The sequence below is a fragment of the Manacus vitellinus genome, unplaced genomic scaffold, assembly GCF_001715985.3.
Source record: "Manacus vitellinus isolate BGI_N305 unplaced genomic scaffold, ASM171598v3 scaffold_5_pilon, whole genome shotgun sequence".
NCBI classification, from domain to species: Eukaryota; Metazoa; Chordata; class Aves; order Passeriformes; family Pipridae; genus Manacus; species Manacus vitellinus.
This window is the reverse complement of record NW_021940682.1, coordinates 5,708,399-5,728,887: the sequence shown is the minus strand read 5'-3', so window position 1 is coordinate 5,728,887 and position 20,489 is coordinate 5,708,399. Positions and strand designations below refer to the sequence as shown.

Sequence of the window (20,489 nt, the reverse complement as noted above, 5' to 3'; positions counted from 1 at the left end):
TTTACTATTGATTTAGAGCCTTTCCCAAAGAAAGAGAGTAAATTCCCCCCCATCCTTGCATGGGTATGGGGGCAGGAGCAACTGTTTGAATCATTACAACTGCACTAATTGAAACCTGCAGCCAAATTTACATGAAGAACTTTCACAGATGAGGCTAATGAGTTGTGCCTACATCAATGCCCACAGTAAAGAAGATTGTAGAATCACTCATGGCTTGCAGTTTGGGTTCTCTGCGCCCACAAAAGAAATGCCTCTTCAGCAACAACTGTGTGTTCCTAAAGTGTAGTAAACTGGCACTTCAGCAGCAGATGCTAGTGAAAAATTATTTCAGTCATTTATTCTAATTGATTTAAGATCTCATGTGTCTTCTTGACAAGCATAAAAACCTTTTAAAGTCATACAAACAAGAGACCCAGCAATCCTAAATACATAGTCCATGGTACAATAAAATGAACTCAACACACAGTAGGGATTATCCTTTTTATTTTCTTAAGAAATGGATCAATGAAATCACTGTGCTCCAGGAACACACTAAAAAAAATTTAATAGGATTTTTACACCAGGTAGCCTTCCCCTTAGCAAATTTTCACATTGCTTATAATAATGCAGATTGGGCCTGGAATAATAGAAACATGAATCCAGTGCAACCCCAGAGCTATGTGATAGCAAGTACATTCACAAACCCACCCCCCCCACAATTCCTCAGAACACCTGCAGAATCCCACTTCTACACCTAGCTAAAAATAGTCTTGTCAAAATAGAAAAAGATTTTTCTACAAAAATTTGGGGGGAAGTCATGACACTTCATCTAAACTGCTTTGCAGACAACTAAGTACGATGATCAATCTTCCCGAGACTTTCCGTTCCATGATTTCACCCGGATTTTCACCCGTTCCTAAAAATAGTCCAACATTGCCACCATGTGGTCAGGGATGGGCACGTTCACCGGGACAGCTGCACAGGACGGCTCAGGGAAAACCCAGGACAAAAATGCCCAGTCAATGAATGACCACACTGCAAGTAGAAAAAGGGAAACTGGATCCCGAGAACTGAGTCCTTATGCAGGGAAACCAATTCTAAGCGTGGATCAAGATTAAGAAAAATAATTTAAGATATTTTGTGATTAAGTCTCCAGTATTGTGACGTTCCCCTTGCTAAAGGCACAATCCATTTCCACTCTTTTTTTCCTCAGTACAGCATGTCTTTGCCAACGTGCAAAATCCACGTGTATGCAACATGCCCAAGACCATTCACTTCTTCAAACATAAACATACTTGAAAATTTCGAAATCTTTTTTTCCTGGAGTTCAGGAAGCAATGGAAATTGAATTAAAAAAAAAAAATCATCTTTCACATAGACTTCTTCATTGCTGCCTTTCTCACACTGAAGAGATACGCTTCGTAAATAATATTTAAGAAGTTGTCATCATTCTGAAAAAAACAAAACAGGTAGTTGTTAGCTGGATAGGCACTTGGAGTAAAGAGATTAGAAGGTCATTTATTCCATTTTATGGACCAGATACTTTTCAGCCTTACTCTGTTTTAAAGAGCCAGCCATAGGAAGGCTATTTCCTTTACATAAAAATACGTATTATTTCCCAGCCTTGTCAGCAGCCTTACAAGAACTGGATGTGACTGTATGTCAGCAAGTAGCAATGAGGACACAGAGAATAGGTTTTCCAGTCTTATCATGGATTTATTCTTGCATGATAACCCAGTGACAATACAACCCTGTAATTCCTTCTCTTTACCAGCACTGACCTAGGGATTTCCTTAAACTGTGTCCTCCATCAGGTCAGTCAGAATTCCAAGCACATCTAAAGGAACAGAGAAACACCCTGGGTCTTGTTCCTACACTAAATCCTACCTGGGCAAATCCTTGCATCTTGTTTAGCTCTTTTAGGCTTAACACTCCTAACAGATGCTGCTCCTTTTGCTCTGCTGCTTAACTTTTTCCTTCTGAAGAACAATTTGCAAGAATGAGTCAACCCACATTAAGAAAGAATATTATAAGTAGCTCACATAAACATATGAGGATAATTACAATCAAGATGATATTTATGGAAAATCAGGAGCATCCAAGATTGTTGTTTTATATAATGGAAAATGACAGCTAACAAATTGGCAGTAAATAATTTCCAGGTAACTCAGTTAATCCTAACTACCACCAAGACAAGCAGGGTTAAATATATATTTTACAAGTACAGAGTTACAGAGGGTAAAACCCAATTTTCCTTGACTAGTTTCCTTTTTAATTTTCTATATACTATCCAGATAGTCAAAGTATGTAAAGATAGGATAATGAGATTTTGTTTTTAATCCCAAAATAAAAATACAGGCAAAAATGAGAAAAGCCTCTAATTTGTTAAAGATACTATTTTCTTTCTGGATCTATAATATAAATAGCATTTTAAGTAACTTCAACATTCCAATAACAACTTCTGATTTTATTCCAAAGCCATACAGGCACATAGTTTTGGCCTACAAAGTAGACCCTTAACCTGTGTCTCTGTGTCTTGTGTTTTGTAGCCAGGTCTTTAGTTATGTAATGTCTCCTCAACTTCTACTCCTCAGATATTCATCACATGGCAAGTTAAGGAAAAAAAATATTCATAATTATGCATCATCCCAGAGCAGTAAGCAAGCATCTCATAATGTTGTTAATGCTTTGTCACAATTAAACCTGAAAAACTGCAGCAAAAGGAATTTTATTCACTGTCATCCTCCAGTCCAAATGCTAAGCTGAACTAGTATATATTCATGTTATCTAACCCATAGTTTAAAGTTGCTCACACTCATCCTGCAATTTTAATTTCCCTTTTGAATTCCTCTTGCTGCTTATACGCATCTCTGAAATTTTTGGCAGCTGGGATAATCACCCACTATTTATCCTTAGCTAAAAATATAATAGATATCTCTCTGGCTCATAGGCTGACCTTACAAAGCTTTCATTCATTTTGTTCTTTTCCATCAAAATTATTATCTTTCCTGAACCCAAAATCAGACACATTAATCAAAATGCAGTTGAACCACCAGTGTGCAAGCAGAAGCTCTCACATCCCCAGCCTATGTCATGGTGCCTTGTTATTAGGCAGCCACAGGGAGCACAACTTCCAACATATATTTTAATTATTCATTCAGCCTCTAGACAGACACAACTGATCAGAGGTGCTTATACCAAAATGGGCATCCGGATTTTATGCAAAGTGGGAGAACCCCTGGCACTTTACCTGGATCAGGTGTAGAAGTGTTTCCTGCAGCTGCATCTTTGTCATGGAGGTGCTGCTGGCCACAGCTGGCTCTGGGGTTGGCAGGGGCAGGAGAAGGTTGGCAGAGCTGGCAGCAGGGTCTTGGCTGGCCCCTGCCAACCGCCCACTGTCACTGGCTTTTGGTGGAGCAGGTGTGGACTGAGTGAACACCATCGGGGACATCAGCAGGGTGGGAGTCACAGTGGCAGGAATGCGCCGAGGTGAGATTACCTGCCCATACAAAAATAAAGTCCTCAATTAAACCTACCCACTTCATTCTATGGGAATGGAGACAATGAAAACTGCAGAGAAGTTGGCAACAGGCACAAAGACTGCTGGAGATGGATACACTGATGTAAAACTCCGGCTCAGAACCACCTATATGGTCTATTTTCAGATTAAAAGGTCTTCCATCCAATTTGAGATTGCAGCAATGGATTCAAGAGTGATTAAATCTATCTGATAGGCACATGATCTTAGGACAAGAGCATCTTATTACAGAAATCAGACCACTATTAAATATCAGTACTTAGAGAATGAAGCTGTAAAGTCTTCTACACAGGGACAGTAAGTAAGTTTAATCTTTGATAATATACTTACATGCAACTATTACTACTAAAGACTGATCTTTGCACCTTATACTAGAAAGTATTTTCCAATTAAAATTTTCAAATTACTTTATAGATATATATGCATATATTTTATCTTCTCATTTTCTTAAGGAGAATGGAAAAAAACCAGAGCCTAAGTGATTTATCTAAGAGTCACAGTGATATGATGGCACTGTCAGAAACAGAACTCCTAACCAACACAGAGTTGCCAAAATCAAAATGACTCTCAAAGAGAATGAAAGCCTTGATGCTGCAGCAGTTCTGCAAGTTCACTCAGTATCCTAACTATGGCAACCTGCAAAGATGGGTGTCAATTTTTAATTTCAAAATTTGCAACGCATCTTGGAGCTGTAAAACCTGTGGGATTAGCAAATGCTACCAGATGTAACATACAACATAACAGAAAGTTAATTCACTCGGTTTGCAGATATTAGACCTCTCTCCAGGTAATTCTAGTGATAAATCTTAATCCTAAACAGCCATCTTCTTGCTATTCGTGTATCCAACCTGCTCAAAGAACAGAAAATACAAACTCATTGATACGAGCTCACCAAAGCTCCTTCCTTTTGAACTGGAACATGATTTATTGCTATTATATAAAGGTGAAAAGCTACTGAATCACTTCAGTCTGTGTCCTGGGTTCCATTTCAGTTTTGAAGAAAAATTAAAATTAAGAAAATAAAACTGAGGCTGCTCCCCTAGGTATGCAAAACCACATAATTTAATATGAAAGAACATTCCTATTTTTGTAGCTTGTCTTACTCCTAGTTATGATCATTCTACCCAAGACATTCTTGAACAACGTGAGTGAGATCAAAACATAAAAAGAAATAGAAATAAATGAGGAGGACAGTTCTCATGCTGTTTTACAGAAAATTTAAGTAAGCAGAAAGCCTAGGGGTTAAGAAAGACTCATGGATATTAGAGAGCATGCAATATGCACCTAATGCAAAAACTTCCCCTACCTTTTCAATATTTACCCAGTTAGGTAAATATTGTTTCTGTTTCTCAAATAGAGAGCACTACTTCAAAACTCTTGACCTGCAGCTTTTTTCCAACCCCATGTCATGTAATCATAACAGTGATCATCAGGCCTTGTGTTACAAGCTCCTGAGCGAGCAGAGCTTTCACTAACTTGCTGTAGGTTTGCTCCAAACAGTCAGGTAGTGCTTATGTTTGCTCACCTCTGCTTGAAAATCAACACTGAATTTAGAAGAAAACCAATGTGAGTCCAAAGTGACATCCCCCTGTGGAGCAAGACCTTCAGAGTGGGCACAGATGTTCTCCTGTAAGTGAGAGGATTCTTCTCCTGCCTCTGGAAGACTGTCTATCCCCAGACACTTATCATAATTTCTGCTCTACTCATCCATGCTGCTGAAGCAACTTCTCTTTAATTTACCTCCAGCAAAATTGGCAGGGTTTGCTTAAACAGGATGACTCTCCCTAATGTGATTTAAAGAATGGATATACAAACTGCTCTGCAAGGGCAGAAACCTCCCGCAAAGGGAAGGTTGGGAGCAGCTGGAGGAGATAATCTGTCCCTCTGACATGGCTGAATCTACCACAGACTATGTCAGACCCAGATAACACATCCCTCGAAATCAAAAGACATTTTTTTCTACAGTCCAAGGCAAATAAACAAAACCTGAGACAAACTGCCCTCTTAGTAACATGCAGTGCCTCCTGTCAAACATGTACACACGCTGTGGTTTAAAAGACATGTGAAGAATTATGTCTTTTCAGCATAGAAACGCTTTTGGTAGGACTTGCCAAGCATATGGAAACTATATGGAATGAACAATATTGCCATCTACTGGTGACACAGCCAACATCTACAGGTCAGTGCAGAACTTCAAACATCTAGGTCAGAAGAACAGAAAACATACATCTCTTTTTTTCAGTGGATAGCATTTGTGTCTCTACACAATATTAAAATGAATTTTTTTCTAAGTGTTCATGCTCAAAACTTCTCTCATCTAACTTTTACATAAACCACATGGGTTGTTTTTTGGTTTTTCTTTTTTAATATAAAGGAAAATTTTCATTTCAGATTCAGTTCAGATCTCCTTGAGTCACTGGGACAAATGACACCCACCAAAAAATGGGATGCTGATCTTGACATTAATTGCAATTCCTATAACACCATACTTTTGCAGAAAGCACTGAAAATGCTCTGTAAGGACATTAACAGCCTTTGGACCAATCTTACAGCTTTGAGTCACAAGTCATAACAGCCTTTCCAAAATTCTGTTGATCAACTTCTTTCCCACAGAACCTAACCTGAGCTGCTTGTTCACCCGGCCTCTACTAAATTATCTCCAGCTTTATCAGGTCAACACCTAAATCTCTGAGTCACAAAGAGTAGGAGTCTACCATCAGCTGTGCAGCAATGAAGTAAGAACAATGAGAAAGGTGCAAAACAATTGCTGCAGTGTATAGTATTCCTCCTCTGAAGCCCGAGTGCTCCCTAAGATATCAGTCTGATATTCTGTGTGGCTGCTGGCAGATAGATGACATGGTAGCTGGCAAATTCACATAACACCATGAGCTAAGGAATGCACCAGATCTCCTGTAATGCAAACTGATACCTCTGTTGCTCCTGCGTGAGCAGAATCCCACGGGCACCAAGTGCTCCTCTGGAACATGGGAACATCAACACCCAGTGGGTGCTGTGAGCCTCCAACAGTTTTTAGTGGCATTACTTAAAACTGAGAACATCTAATCTAGGAATGGCTCAAGAACTTTAAATGCAGTTAACTAAAATAAAGCTGGTTACAATGCTAACACGGTTTTGTCTTTCAAGTTCAATTTAGAATATTTAATTGATGTTTAGCTACAGAATCTTAAATTAATTTTTGATACAAGTTTAATGCACCTATTTGCATTCCTCCTGTGCATTTACAATCTCCTACTGGAACTGCAGTCAGGACAAAGGAGAGGCAATGCTGTGATGCTCACACCAAGGATTCAAGATACCATGCACATACTCAGACGATGCAAGGCTATGTACAAAATACACTCTTGACAGAAAAATGCTCCAGGAAATGAGAAAAATGAGCTGCAGGAGAAGTGGCCTTCTGCAGAAAAGATAAATTTATGTCTGGGTTCTTGTAAGCACTTTTAAAACCATAATTCTGATTAACATAAACACTTAAGCACGCATGTATCTATAATCAGGATAACACATGCCTAACACTAAACATATCCTTAAAAGCCCACTGCAGATTAATGCTTTTTTATTGTATCTTAAGCACACGTTACTCACTGTCTGCATAAGGAAGACTTCACAGAATAGGGCTGGCTCCAGACCAGACTGAATGCTTCCAAGTATTATTCTTCGGCTTTTGCTTTTTTCTTCTTTTCTTTTTTTTTTTTTCCCCTCTTATTTTTTTTGGTAACTGGCCTCTTCCTTTCCATGTGGGAGATCACAGTTCTTATACCATATGGAGATGCAGCAGAAGCCAATTTAAACTTGGACTTGTAATGTGTCAATTGTGGAAAAGACTATTGCTTTCATTTTCTTAGTGCTGCTGATGGATTTAGGGTGTTCCTTTAATATGATTTTTCCAACAACAGACACTGTCCAGATACCTCTCTATTTCTGTCAGACTTTTTCGGATTTGCTCTTTCTGCATGCTGAAGTGTAGCAGAAGAGGCAATACCAAGAGACAAATAATTACAGAGAACAAACCTTTTGCAGCGTTTGTTGTCAGAATCTGCTTTGATCAATTCTGCATGAGCATGTGCAGATGTATTTGTGCCAATTCAATCTCACTCCAATGTCTACTCTGCAGGCATGGCAGCACTTAAAGCCTCTGCTCTACTGCAAGGATAAGATTATAAAGATTAAGGTTGGTTTTAAAAGTTGTTTTTTATCTTCCAGGTTTTTTTTCCAAAGGAGGCATATTTCATGTGGCTAATTCATGGCTTCCAGAGGAACACAGGCTCGCTCCTTCATTTTTAGCCTCCCTGCCTTTGCTTTTTTGGCAATCTGCTGCATGTGAAAGAGGCCATTCCTTCCAGACTGCAGAGCTTTAGGTGTCCTAAACAACAATTAGTCATGCTTTCATTATCATTTCAGTCTATGCATTAAATCTCAAAAGCAACACTAAATGTGTAGGAAGAGCTGCATCTAATAGTGTTTCAATAGCAGCTGTGGCTGTGTCAGCCTGTGAAGCCCCTCCTAGACAGTCTCAATCTCCTTGGTCTGCTCACAGTCACAGAAAAGGAGACTGAGAGTCTCAGTTGCTTCCTTTTTTTTTTTTTTTTAAGGTAAACTTGCAGCAATAATCACAGTGAATGAGACTCGGTCCAGAGAAGATTTTTCTTTTCTCACAAGCTAGTGTTCTTTCCAAACTCAAGCAGAAAAATTGTTGTAATTGCATTATGTCAGACCTCAGTAATTGCCTTTCAATATTGAAACTAATCCTGGCATCGTTTTCTTTTTCATATATACACAAAGTCATTAGCCATAGCAGCATCTATGGGGATTTTTAATTTGAAAAAATATATCAGCATATTTCCTTTTTTCTTATTTATGCCTAATGAGTGGCACTTGCCTCATTTCACTTCTACCTTCAGAGTAGGAATGTCTGAGGTCCTTATGCTATCAGTACATGTACCAGTGAATCAGACAACTTCTTACATTGAAAGCAGGCAAGTTCCATTCCCAGTGAAAACAAGTGATTTTTTGTGACTCTGGATCTTCTTTTTATTCTTTAGCTCTCCACTGGAAAGTCAGAGTTACCATCTGTAAGCAACCGATTCTGAATAATTTTAATGACTAATCCCCAAAAAACTCTTTCACACAGAGATTCAAAATCATGCTGCATTAATTAAGAGAAGAAAAATAATGATGGCTATTTGCTACATCAAATTCATCTTCCTCTGACCTCTCTCATGGAATTAGAAAACTTGACCTGTCACAGACTTAGTGACAGATGTGGCCCTTATATTGTTAAATGACTGTTTCAGCCTCTTCACATATAGAACAACTTTCTAGTATGGGGAGGATTCTTGGAGCACATTGAAGTATTCTGTAGTCTTTCATTCAGGTTTTGATAGAAATAGAAAAATAGAATAAAATAGAACAATGGAATAGTTGCAATAGAAAAGCAGCTTCTGAACTTTACACTGAAAAGGGGAATTCTTTTTCAATTTGTTAAGTAACTTCCAGACTCAAATACAAGTCATACTCCAATACAACACAAGTCTAGTGGAAGGTCTGTCCACAATAAAGGAAGCTGAAAAGAGCTTAGATGCATCCCTAAACAGGACATGTAAAGACATTCTAGTGTAGAAGATCCTTTAGAAATGTCCAGGATAGGACATTTTGCAATTGCATGTGCTGCTCTTCTGAAGACCAGAAAAAAGTACTCATGAGAGAGATACAGTCTCTTGACATCTGAATTTTTTAAGACATCAATCTGACTTTTAGGATCAAAACCACCAGAATTATGGGGATTTGCTTTTTTGATGGCATTTAGGTACAAGACCTTTTTTCAAAATAATAGATAGCAAACAAAAAAGAATAGTTAATGAATAGCTAGAAGTAACAGGTGTGGTACAAGATAACTAATTCACCAATATACAAACACTTCAGAAAGCTGCTGTTAGAAAACAAGGGACCTTTTAAGCATCTTTAGCAACTGGAATACAGAAGAATGCATATCTACAGAGAGAAAGCAATAACTAATTTTGTAGAAAAAATTATTAAACCCAAAATATTACACTCATTAACCAGCAATGACACACAACAGCCTGAGACTAAATATGGGAACTGAAAAGTAGGTGACTTTTCAAAGGGCCTCTGGAAAAACCCAACCCTGCAGTATTTTTTGGTCATTCCTGATATGCAAGAGATGCGGCATTCAGCACTTAAAACACCTCATTTTGGTAAATCAGAACTTACCTGACGTTGTTAAAGTATCACCTGCAAAATGAAAGACGTGCAACATGTGGGAAGACAGTTACAAGAATACGCTGGCCAAAATGAAGCAAAGACTAACATAATAAATCATCAGGTTTAAAAGACTGCACGAATTTTGTTTATTTATTTATAATTTTTAAAGTTCCCATTTACCTGAAAGAGTGCACTCTGTTTTTCTGTACCCGGTGCCTTTTCTATCCAGGACTCCAGTGGTTTCAGTGTATTTGTAGTCTGAGTAACAACAGGAAACTTAGCTGCCAACGTTGGTCTGCTGGACACATGCAACTGTTGCTCTTGTTGCACTATCTGGAGTTTTTTCAGTAACTCTTGAGGTGAAATCACCCCAGAATTGGCTGCTTGATTGCCAGAGAGAGAAAGTGGCTGTCTGGGCAGTTTGGATTGTTCTTTACCAAGTGTCTGAGCCTCTAAAGCCTGGCCCGGTAGGGACCCGTTGAAGTACACCAAAGGTGGCTGGCTCATGTTATTGCCCGTGGCTGCCGGCGCTCCCACAGCAGCAGGAGTCCTGCTGAACACGGCAGCCGTCGAGTTCACAGGTGCTGTCGCACCGGGGTCCATTTTTGTCACTGCCCCTGACTGACTCTGCAATTTCTGCAGCAAGCTCTGAGCGCCGGCAGCGTCCTGAACCACGTGAGACGCCGCGACACCGTGAGAAGTCACAGGTTGGAAGAGTCCTGTGAAAGTCTCCCCCGCGGGGTGGATGCTGCCGTTTTCGCAGAGCCGGTTCTCGGGGAACTCGGCGAGGGGGTGAAGGTCTGTCCCGCGCACCATCAGCTTCTGAATGGCGGGGCAGAGCTGCTTCTCCGCAGAGGGCGACTGCCCGCCGGGCTCCTCGTAGGACAGCGAACGTACCACACCCTGCCTGGCGGGAAGGTTCTCCTGCTGCTGCTTGTTAAGTGGTTCTGAGACATCCTGCTTTCCAAACAGCGCTGTCAGAGACAAGTGCTGTGGTTCAGGATCCGCATTCTGTGAGGGGACAAAGGACAAGAGTAAGCGTAGTTCCCTCACGCCTAAGTTGCATTAAGTGGTGACAGTATTTAGCCAGCGGTATTCAAGGAAAAGCTGAGAAAACTGCTATGCTCTTTTTTCCCCAAGAGGGTTTTTAATAGTTTTGTCACATAGGAAGGGCAAGAAGACTGCTGCCAAGCTGCTAATGTGGGAGAAAAATCACTGAATCTGAGATATAGCAGTGGCTTTGCTTTAAATATCATGAGAGAGCATCTTCTCTTTCAGCCATCAGTGCAATATTAGTAAGAGACAGAAATCTGCCTGTGTATGAAGTAGGGCTGCTTCTTGTGCATCTGCTGGTCACAGCTGAATTCAGTTTTTAGGATTTGGCAGTGTGATTTGGCTTGAAGATATATTGAGACTTTTCTTTATTTAGATTCAGTTATTTTACCTAAAGAAAAAACAAAAAACACAAAAGCTGTGGTCCAGCAATTGACCAGATAAACTTGTGATCAAAGAAGCATCTAAAATTTGAAAGACTAATATTTCTTTGTGGCATCAGGATAGCACGTCTGTAATTCACGTGCTTCCACATCGTACGGTGGGGGTTGGGGAGCTTTTATAAAACAGATTAGTTGTGCATTAAAATCATTCCTTACAGTGGTTCCACCTCAGATTCCTGCACTGACCTTCCCACTGAAATAAATATTCCTACAGGGTTATTTGATTACAGCAGCCCCAGTCAGAAAACACAGAGCACATTTTACCTTGCTTTGCTGAGAGAGGCGTTGCTGCTGGTTTTCACTGGGCTTCACTGGAATCGGTTTGATTAGGTTGGGGTTGTTATAGATTGCAGAGGAACTGGTTATTTGTTTTGGCTCTGAGCAGGTCTTACACTGCAACAGAAAAGAAGTACCTTTTAGTAGGTGTGACAATATCTTTTCCCCATAGTTCGCAACTGTAGTAAAACACAGACATAAACAGGTATTTAATAACCAAAAATGCTAATTGCAGCACTGACTATGAAGTATCATGCTACTGGAAAAACTATAACAACTGCAACCTAATTTTCTAGAACCACGAGGCATGTGAAAAATGAGCACTTGATTCCAACATTTCCCTAGTATGAGACTTCCCTCTAATTTAAATCTCAGTACTTTTTTTGATCTTCTGCTTTTCCTGCACTTAACAGAACATAAAATAATTTTTAAAAGCACTTTAGAAACCAAGCAACAGACATGCTTTTCCTGCATCAATAGGCAGCTAGAAGTAGTTCAGATCCATAAAGGATAAATGTGCCTATAAAGAACACTTAAAATGCGTTTTTTAAAGAGCAGAATTATAACTCAAACTCTTTCACATAAATCTTCAGTTTGTGGGAACTTGGAGGATGCATATATCTGCACAGAAAATTAATGAAAGATTTAATCAGTTTGTAAAATCAGTATGTTTTCTTATTAAATATGACAATATTAATAACAAATTTATAAAAAGATGGGCAGAGACAAATAACTAAAAGTGATCAGGGACATGGAATAACTGTCCTATGAAAAGGGTAAGATTTAATTCAGAGAAAACCCACAGAAAATGTTGCATGAAAGAGATAGAAAAGGAAAAGGTGAATAAGATGCTCCTATTTACATTGTAAAATATAAGAATATAGTCAATGAAACTAAAAAAATTTGGGTATACAAAGAATACTACTGTCAGTAGAAAAGAAAACAGTATATTGGAAGTCATTGTCACTTGATACAATTGAAACCAAAAAACTGGAAAGACTTTGAGAAGAATTATCTAACAAAAAGTTAATTCTATCCAACAATAATATTCACAGTTAATTATCTGAATTTGATGGGCTCTAAATTTTACACTGCAGGACAAATGGCTGGGTGAGGAATGATCAATTTTGGTTTCTCATTCTTTCCTCCAAAAAGCCCAGTCTTGTGTGTTACTGGGAACAGAATTCTGGGCTGGGCAGACTATGTGGACACACAGCAGAGTCACTGCCAGAGTCACTGCCAGTGTTCTTTCCAGAACTTTCTGAGACAAACTCCTTGGCTCCCTAGGCTAGGTGAGAAAATAACCCCCACTCTCAAATATACAAAACTCATCATTAAATTGATTTCTGACACCTACTGCAGCAATAAACAAAGACATGCTGGTGCCAGGGCTGCTCAGTAAAGCAGAACCAGAGTTCTCCTGGGGACTTAAGGGGCTCTAGGAGGTCCTGAATGCTTCCTCTGCAACATTTGTCCTCAGGAATGCCAGGCCCCTGAGGCTGGTGAGAAAGTCTGGAGTGATGAAGACTCACTTGGTGGGGGAGGATGAGGATAGGCAGCATGAAGCCCATATTTGATCTATGCTAAAACAAGCGAAGACGATTTTGTTTTTCAGATTGGACAGATCCTACATGATACTACATAGACCAAAACTGCACTTCAGCAAGGTTAAATAGCTTTTTTCTCCCAAACTGTTCTCTTTCTAATGATGCTGCTTTTTCTTCAACATACCTCCTTCTTATTGCTATTTTTCAGCGTAACCCACATAAGCTTTTTCTTTAACACGGTGGATAACATACTCTTGAATATTTCACAATGAGTTCTGCAGAACTTAAATAATATCCTTATTTCCTCAGGATATTTTAAAAGGCTTAATTCTTCAGAAACCATAAATACCTTAGATTCCACTGTCATGCTCTGCATGATCACAGAACTAAGCATATAAAAATGAGGCAAGAGGCAGCAGAGTTTATCAGAGTTAACATTATATAAGCATTTTTCAGACCAAATTCCTCAGCAAAATGAACATCAGTATACACAAAGGCCTACAGAGAATGACATTGACCTGACTTGGTATCATTGCTGTGATTTAATAACATGGCTACTAGGCTGGTATCAAACACAGAGTAGTACATTGAAGAGAAAAAAAAGTCTATGATGATTTCAAAAGAATCTGTGACTGTTGGAGCTCAGAATATAAGGCCATTTTGGCAGATGGGGAGCATGGCCTTGCTGATGAGTAAGTTAGGAGCACTAGCATGACATTTTAAGCAACTGTCAGGTAGACAGGTAAAGGAGGTACCAGATGTCATCATCAACAAACAGAAAAAAGCAGCATGAAAGAAATGTCACCATGCTCTTTAGTGATAGAACTCATCAGCTACAACATTTGACTTTGTCTTGTTCAAAACCATGCTCCTACAAAGGATGCATAAGAAATCAAAAGGTTCTAAGATCAAGCCAAAGAAAGGCTCGGCAACATTGGAACAAAACGTGGTGAACGCGAATCAAAAAGCGCAAGAACATCACTGAGGATGTTTTGGTGAGTTTGGTACAGGCAGAGGCACTTGAGGAAAGCAGCTGCTCTGTGTTGTGAGATGTCACAGTCTCCACCTGTACAACATGAAGCTCAAACTGAACAGGACACAGCCAAAGGAAACATGATGGATAAGCACGGAAGCTCAGCACCGCAGTTCTCCTGAGGCAAATACCACGTCACAGCCCAATCTTATGCTCTGCAGAGAAAACCTGACATTGAGACATGTGAGCTACAAAGAACTGACAAGAACAAGGAGGAGATGCTAGAAGGTCTGGTACAAGGAAAGAATATCAGCCACAGCTTGATGGAACTTAGAAGAGCTTTGTGAATTGATGTCTGCACTGAAAGAAAGAAAGTGGGCTTTGAAGTCAGAGCTTGAGTGCAGACCTAAAAGGCCGTGGAAAGTGAGGATTTCTACCTACCTGATGTAGTGCAGCCACAAAATGACATTAATGAACAGTCACATGAAGGTGTACAGGGTGCTCAGCAGAAGAGAGTAACTAAAGAGGATAAGAACTGTCTCCCAGAAGAGCAGTAGCAGCAAGGCTTTCCAGTCAAAGCCCTGCTCAAGTGAGACACATGGAACCACTTCAGACTATTTAAGCACAGTAATGTCAACTTTGCATCATCCAGGCTGCCTATGGCAGTGCTCTCAGGGAAGCCAGACCTTCTGTATCCTACCATCAAGTCTTTCACACAGTCAATAAACCAAAAGCTAAGACACCTGAAAACTTTGAAACTATATTCCTGTTTGGTCAGGGCAGTACCAGTGGAACATTTTGCTTAAAACCAGTGAAGATGCAGGCAAAGAACAGAAACAGAAGTCCAGAGGTCATGCTTGCACACTACCAGAAATTATGTTCTCATCAAATGGTTGTGTCCTTAGTAAAGAAGGAAGGTTCAGTTATATTGGACACATCAAGTAGACAAAGGACATCCACTTAATTTGACCTTTACTGAATCAAAGATGGTGTGGTAAGTGGGTAGATGCTGGAGAAGATCTGTGCAGCACAGAGCTAAAACCAGAGCTTGTCCTGCAGTACAAGGCACAATGGTTGAGGAGAAACACGTTTTGTCATGCTTTGTTCTGTACCCTCAGAGCTGTTCTACCGTCTATCTCCCTGGCTATCATTATGAGGCCAGCTAACACCACTTTTTCTTGCCAGAGATCAAGAGAAGGCAAGTGCATAAGAAGCACAGTTTTCAAAAAATAATTCAGTGATTTAGCATCTTAAAGCTCCATTAAGAAAAAAAAAAGGAGGAGGGGCCTATGTATTTTATTTTGCATGTAACCTCTAAACGTGTAACTTAATTTGGGAACGAGATATACCCTTCAAAATCAGTTACACCACTAAAAATTGAGCAAATTTCCTTAAAAGAACACCAAGAAAATTGGTGTCTTCCAATACTTTAAAACACCCTCTTCACTGAAACAACACAGAATTCAAAAAGGAGCACAACGTATTTCATAACTGGTTTTACCACGTCAGCATTTTAATTCATAATACATACACTGGCAATAAAGTGGATGTCATAAAGCAGCCAAAACATGCTCCAAAACATATTGACATTAAATACAAAAATGGTTGTCATTGCTTTTATCTATCACACTCTTTTGAAATTTATATTGCTAACAAGACAAGAAATCACACATATCCTGCTCTTAAGAGGTAAGACACTCCTAGTACTCATGTTCCAGATGAAGAGGAAGTTATCATGTTAGTTTTTATTTTCTTGGCAATCCCTTAAATGCACAAAGATTCAAAGATGAAGTAAGAAGCAGGTTTTCAAAAGATCTTATCTGCAAAGGGAAAACTCCTAAAAGCTGTTATTTAAACAACAGAATTTCCTCTTCTTTGTCTTGATTTTCTGTGTGCTAATGTAGAAATGGAAGGTAACTTCTTTTAGATTTATTACCTCCTTTTCACAGAATCTGAAGACAGCTTAATATTTTTCCAGTTTTCCATTTACAGTATTTTAAGATTATTTAATGGAAATCTCTTAAACATTTGGTAACATCTCAGATCACACTCTCTAATGCCAACACTAGATACTGATTCAGTATTAAAACACAGAAAATATACCCGTTTCTGGAAGTGTTTGTCCACCATAATACTTTAAATCAGAAAATACAAAGGCCCCAAGCTTCAAAAGAAACTATACCACAACAAAAAAGGTTGGATCTCACCATAACTCAACAGTTTGCTATTATCTTTCTGAGGATGTTATTTGTAGCTACATTTCAGAAAAAAATAAACATGAAATTTAAAGAGAGAAAAAGATATATATATATATTTCTAGACTCAGAACACTTATGAGCTTTATTATTGCATGACAGCACATAAGCAGTACAGGAAACAGCAGCAGGAACCTGCAGGCTCTGTAACAATTTGCAGCTTCTATATGAATAGTTAAAATTATTAGATTTTTATTCCCCAAAGTAAAACGTTTTTGATTGCTCAATAATAGAGAACATTATTAGTCCATTAGTTACTTCTTTATTTAGAAGCCTCAGAAGACCAAAGAAGCACATGGGCTGAAACCATACTACATTTCAACCTTTTCATTTCCTTCCATTAGTGTCTGAAAGTAGCTAACAACCACAATTAAAAGCAGTAACTTCACTGTCAAAGGCCTCCTCTGAGCCAAGTCATTTGTACAAACCTCAGAAACTATTACCAGGTGAACACTTCACCCAGAAAAAGCACAGGAGATCTAAGGATAAAAATGAAAGGCAATTGATACTTGTTCTCTACCATTCAACAAATAATCAATCATATACATGTTCTCCTTCCAGAAGTTTTTATTGATGGCATTTATTTCTTTTGAACCCTTAGCAAATTCTGTCAGAACTTTTCTGCCAGCTGCTCCACAAAACAAGAGAGCACACTGTCCAAAAGCACTTCACTTTTGAGCAAAACTATTCAAAAAGGAAACAAACCAAAATCAAACCTTTTATGTTTCATAATGTAAAGCAGGAGCATGTTGGCATCATAGCATTGCCCAAAAGAAACATCTTCTTTTCATAAACAGCAAGTCTCACCTTGGTATACTCATCTTTGGCCTTGGTGAGCATCCGTAAGATATCCACTTCTTTGTTGTTAGCAGAGTTCATAAGCATTGGGGACACTCCTGTTCCTGTGCCCTGCTGGGCTTTGAATTGTTCCTGCTGAGTGAGGCTGAAAGTTGGAGGGGAGAGGAGAATATACAAGACAAAAAAACCAGATAAAATATAAAAAGTTTAACCACAACTACCGTACAATGCTTCATTGAAACTCAAATATTTTTGTTTTCCCCCTATCTACGTTAAAGTATGTATTAAAAAGATCTCTATTAAAAGATCTATATAAATCCATAATTTGACATGAGATCAATTTGCTCCCATCTTGAATACACTAGACCACAGAATAAAATTTCTGTAACTGAGTCACGATTTCTATATCCAGAAGGAGCAGGGAATTTATAGTGTTATTCAGTTCTGCTGGTGGTGGAGGATGGCAAACACACACAAATCAGGCATTAACTACTAGCAAATGACCAATTTCCTACCCCAGCTGTTTTACTATTATTGTAGAATGCTGAGAATTAAAACACGCAGCCAATTGGCTGAGCAACAGGGTATTTTTTATCTATATGAAATACTGCTATTATAAACCACTACATGTGGTTTACATTTGCATGAATCCTCTGAAAACTAGGTTTTATTGTAGTAAATTACCAGTTTGAGAGCACCTAATCACCACCAACTGAAACTTGAGCTAGTTAACTGAAACGAGCTGTCAAAAACCTGGGTTTCCTGGGGTTCATTGCTTATTTCTGTAAATTCATCCCCATCAATTATTTCTTGGGTCACAACTGACTCATTTTAGAGCTGTAGGATATACAGTAAAACCAACAAACCCCACTAAACAAACCCTCAACGCTGTCACAGTCAGTGTTTCACAATGTTTTGTCACTGCAAAATGAAAAGCAGCAGGTAGTACTTTAAAAAAGGATGTACAGAGGTAACATGACTACCTTCCCATCCAGTATTTTATCACAAATCCGATCTGGAACATAGCAGGAGAAGAGTTAGAGCACTTTGCTATGAATTGAGAGGTGTGAGGATGAGCCCTGTGTGGACTTGTACTGCAAGGGCACATAAATGGGCTTTTGGGCACTTGGCAACTTTGGCAATCAAACTTGATGTCACTCCCTCAGCAAGCCTCTGGCTACAGAACCTGTTAGGACTGAGACAGATGACCTGAAAAGGAGAGTTCCACAGGTCTTTGCACTGTGCTTTGTTAGCACCTAATACTGTCAGCTTGACTGCACCCACTTCCCATGGCTTTGCTTGGGATGATAAAGACGTGGCTCTACATCATCCCTCCTCCTGTCCCTTGCAAGATTTGTGATGCAATGATATGTCCAGCCCTCTATACCACAGGAAACTGGAATATCCTGTTCCTACCCAGCCCCTTCAGTATATCCTCCACATTATAGCTCTAAAAAATTTAGATTGCATATATTGATAACATTTGTGAGACTTCAGCTCTTTCCTCCTCCAAGCAAACATTAAATCCTGCAGAACACAGTCATAAGAAAAGGCTCATTGCAAACAAGCCCATAATTAGGCTGCCTGAGGGCAGAGCAGAAGAATGAGCCTTGTCCATCCTGAACACATGAAAAAAGGAGTGAGAGTGGAAAAAACTATCCATGACATTCTTATATTAAAAACCAGCTGAGAATATAGTTCTGTGTGATCTCCAACTTGACTGCAAAACTAAAGCTTCTGTAATACGTATAAAATAATAACATCTTTATGTACACGAAAGTAAGAAATTCAAAGATAACTGAAGTCCTGCTTTATATTCCAAAAACAAAGTGAATTTTGTACATATCACTAAGAAATGAAGAAGCAGGAATTCAGTCATGATGTACAAACAGGACAAACCCCACAGAAATTGTATTAATATATTATGCCTTCAAGATAGCCTGCACTTACCTTGATTGAAGAAAAAAGGTAACAGTAACATTGAAAATCAAAATCTCCCCAAACTGAAAAATATATTAAACCCCCAAAGAAAACAATTCTTCAAAACAGATCTCTGAGTCATCAGGAAATAAATCATATCAACTGTTACACTCGGATGTAGCTGGAAAGCTGCACTGCAAATTAGGAAAAAGTATTGCAATACAGTGACTTATTTCTGATTATACAAAATGCAGGCTTGACAACTGCAACAAAGTTTACAAATATAGGTTTAAAGCAGAAAGGTATGATCATTCTAGAAATATAATGTGCATGTATGTACAGAAATACACACATAAAAAAAGCACATAAAAAAGTCTTGGTTACCCATCACTTACTTTTTCATGAGCTCTGCAATTCTTTGGCATTCTTCCTTATCATAAAACCAAATCCCATATATGGACACTGCAAATGCACATCAAACACAAACTATGAGAATCTCCTCAGACAGCAATTCTACCTGGTAGATATTTAAAAGTGACCTGTAAAGAAATTTTAAAATTTATTTCTGTCTTATGTTTTCCCCATCTATAAACAAAAAAAGACACCTGAGATCCTATAAAAATCAGAAAAGATCAAAGGCACATTTCTAAGCATGTAAATTACAAGCTCTTAAATATTCAACAGAGGCAAAGGTATTTGATTCTTTTCTTCAGAACATTAAACCAGTAGGGTTTTTTTCTTTAAAATCTTTGCTCTGTCATTTTTTTCAGTTGTCATATCACATCCATTAGACTCCAGTGACTAGCTTACTGCAGGGAGTGCTGCAGCATACATAAGTAGGAAAATCTGTTTAGCTTTTCATAGTGTTCAGGTCTATCCTATATAGCATCAAAGTTGTTGAAGTAGTAGGAACATAGCTCTGCCTCCCTGTAGATTTCCTATAATGCTGCCCATTATTTTCACCACAAAAGTAGTAACTATCTGCAGCCAACCCCAAGATTAGAATTCTATGCATAAGTTAAGATCTTCACTAAAGTAAGTGCAGCAACAACAGATTTGAATTTACTAGTAGTTCAAGATTTTCAAACATACACACTGCTAATGAAACCACTATGATGGTAAGAACCATAATGGGACTGTAGTTAGTTCAGGTTCCATAATCATCCTAAACAGGGAGCTTTTTTCCACTCACAGCCATGTGATATAGCTCTGGTAAGATAGCCTGGGAATAAATCTACAACACTGTCTCAAAACAATCTGTCCACATTTGTCAGGGTAACTGCCCTAGTTTTAACCTCATCTGCTGTGAGAAGAGGAAGGCAGAAGCACAAAGGCTTAACACAGATCTTCCCATCTCTATCACCACAACCTTGGGCACCAAAGAGGTAGGTGCTGTGTTTCTTCCCCCTTCCCCTCCTACCCTACTGCAGGCAAGAGTTTTCCCTTAAGCTTACTAAGAAATGG

At 38.8% G+C, this 20,489-nt stretch overlaps 1 protein-coding gene across 1 annotated transcript in view; it reads right to left on the bottom strand.

The window, feature by feature from the left end:
• Nucleotides 1-354: 354 nt before the first annotated feature.
• The window catches only part of DCP1B (decapping mRNA 1B), a 42,073-nt gene continuing 21,938 nt past the window's right edge, over nt 355-20,489 (bottom strand). The window contains exons 3-8 of the mRNA XM_018080314.2: nt 19,421-19,487; nt 17,115-17,250; nt 11,521-11,649; nt 9,941-10,771; nt 3,230-3,478; nt 355-1,430 (exon numbers count right to left, since the gene is read on the bottom strand). Coding sequence (XP_017935803.1) covers nt 1,350-1,430; nt 3,230-3,478; nt 9,941-10,771; nt 11,521-11,649; nt 17,115-17,250; nt 19,421-19,487 — 1,493 coding nt within the window. The 3' untranslated portion in view covers nt 355-1,349. The remainder of the gene's footprint in view (nt 1,431-3,229; nt 3,479-9,940; nt 10,772-11,520; nt 11,650-17,114; nt 17,251-19,420; nt 19,488-20,489) is intronic.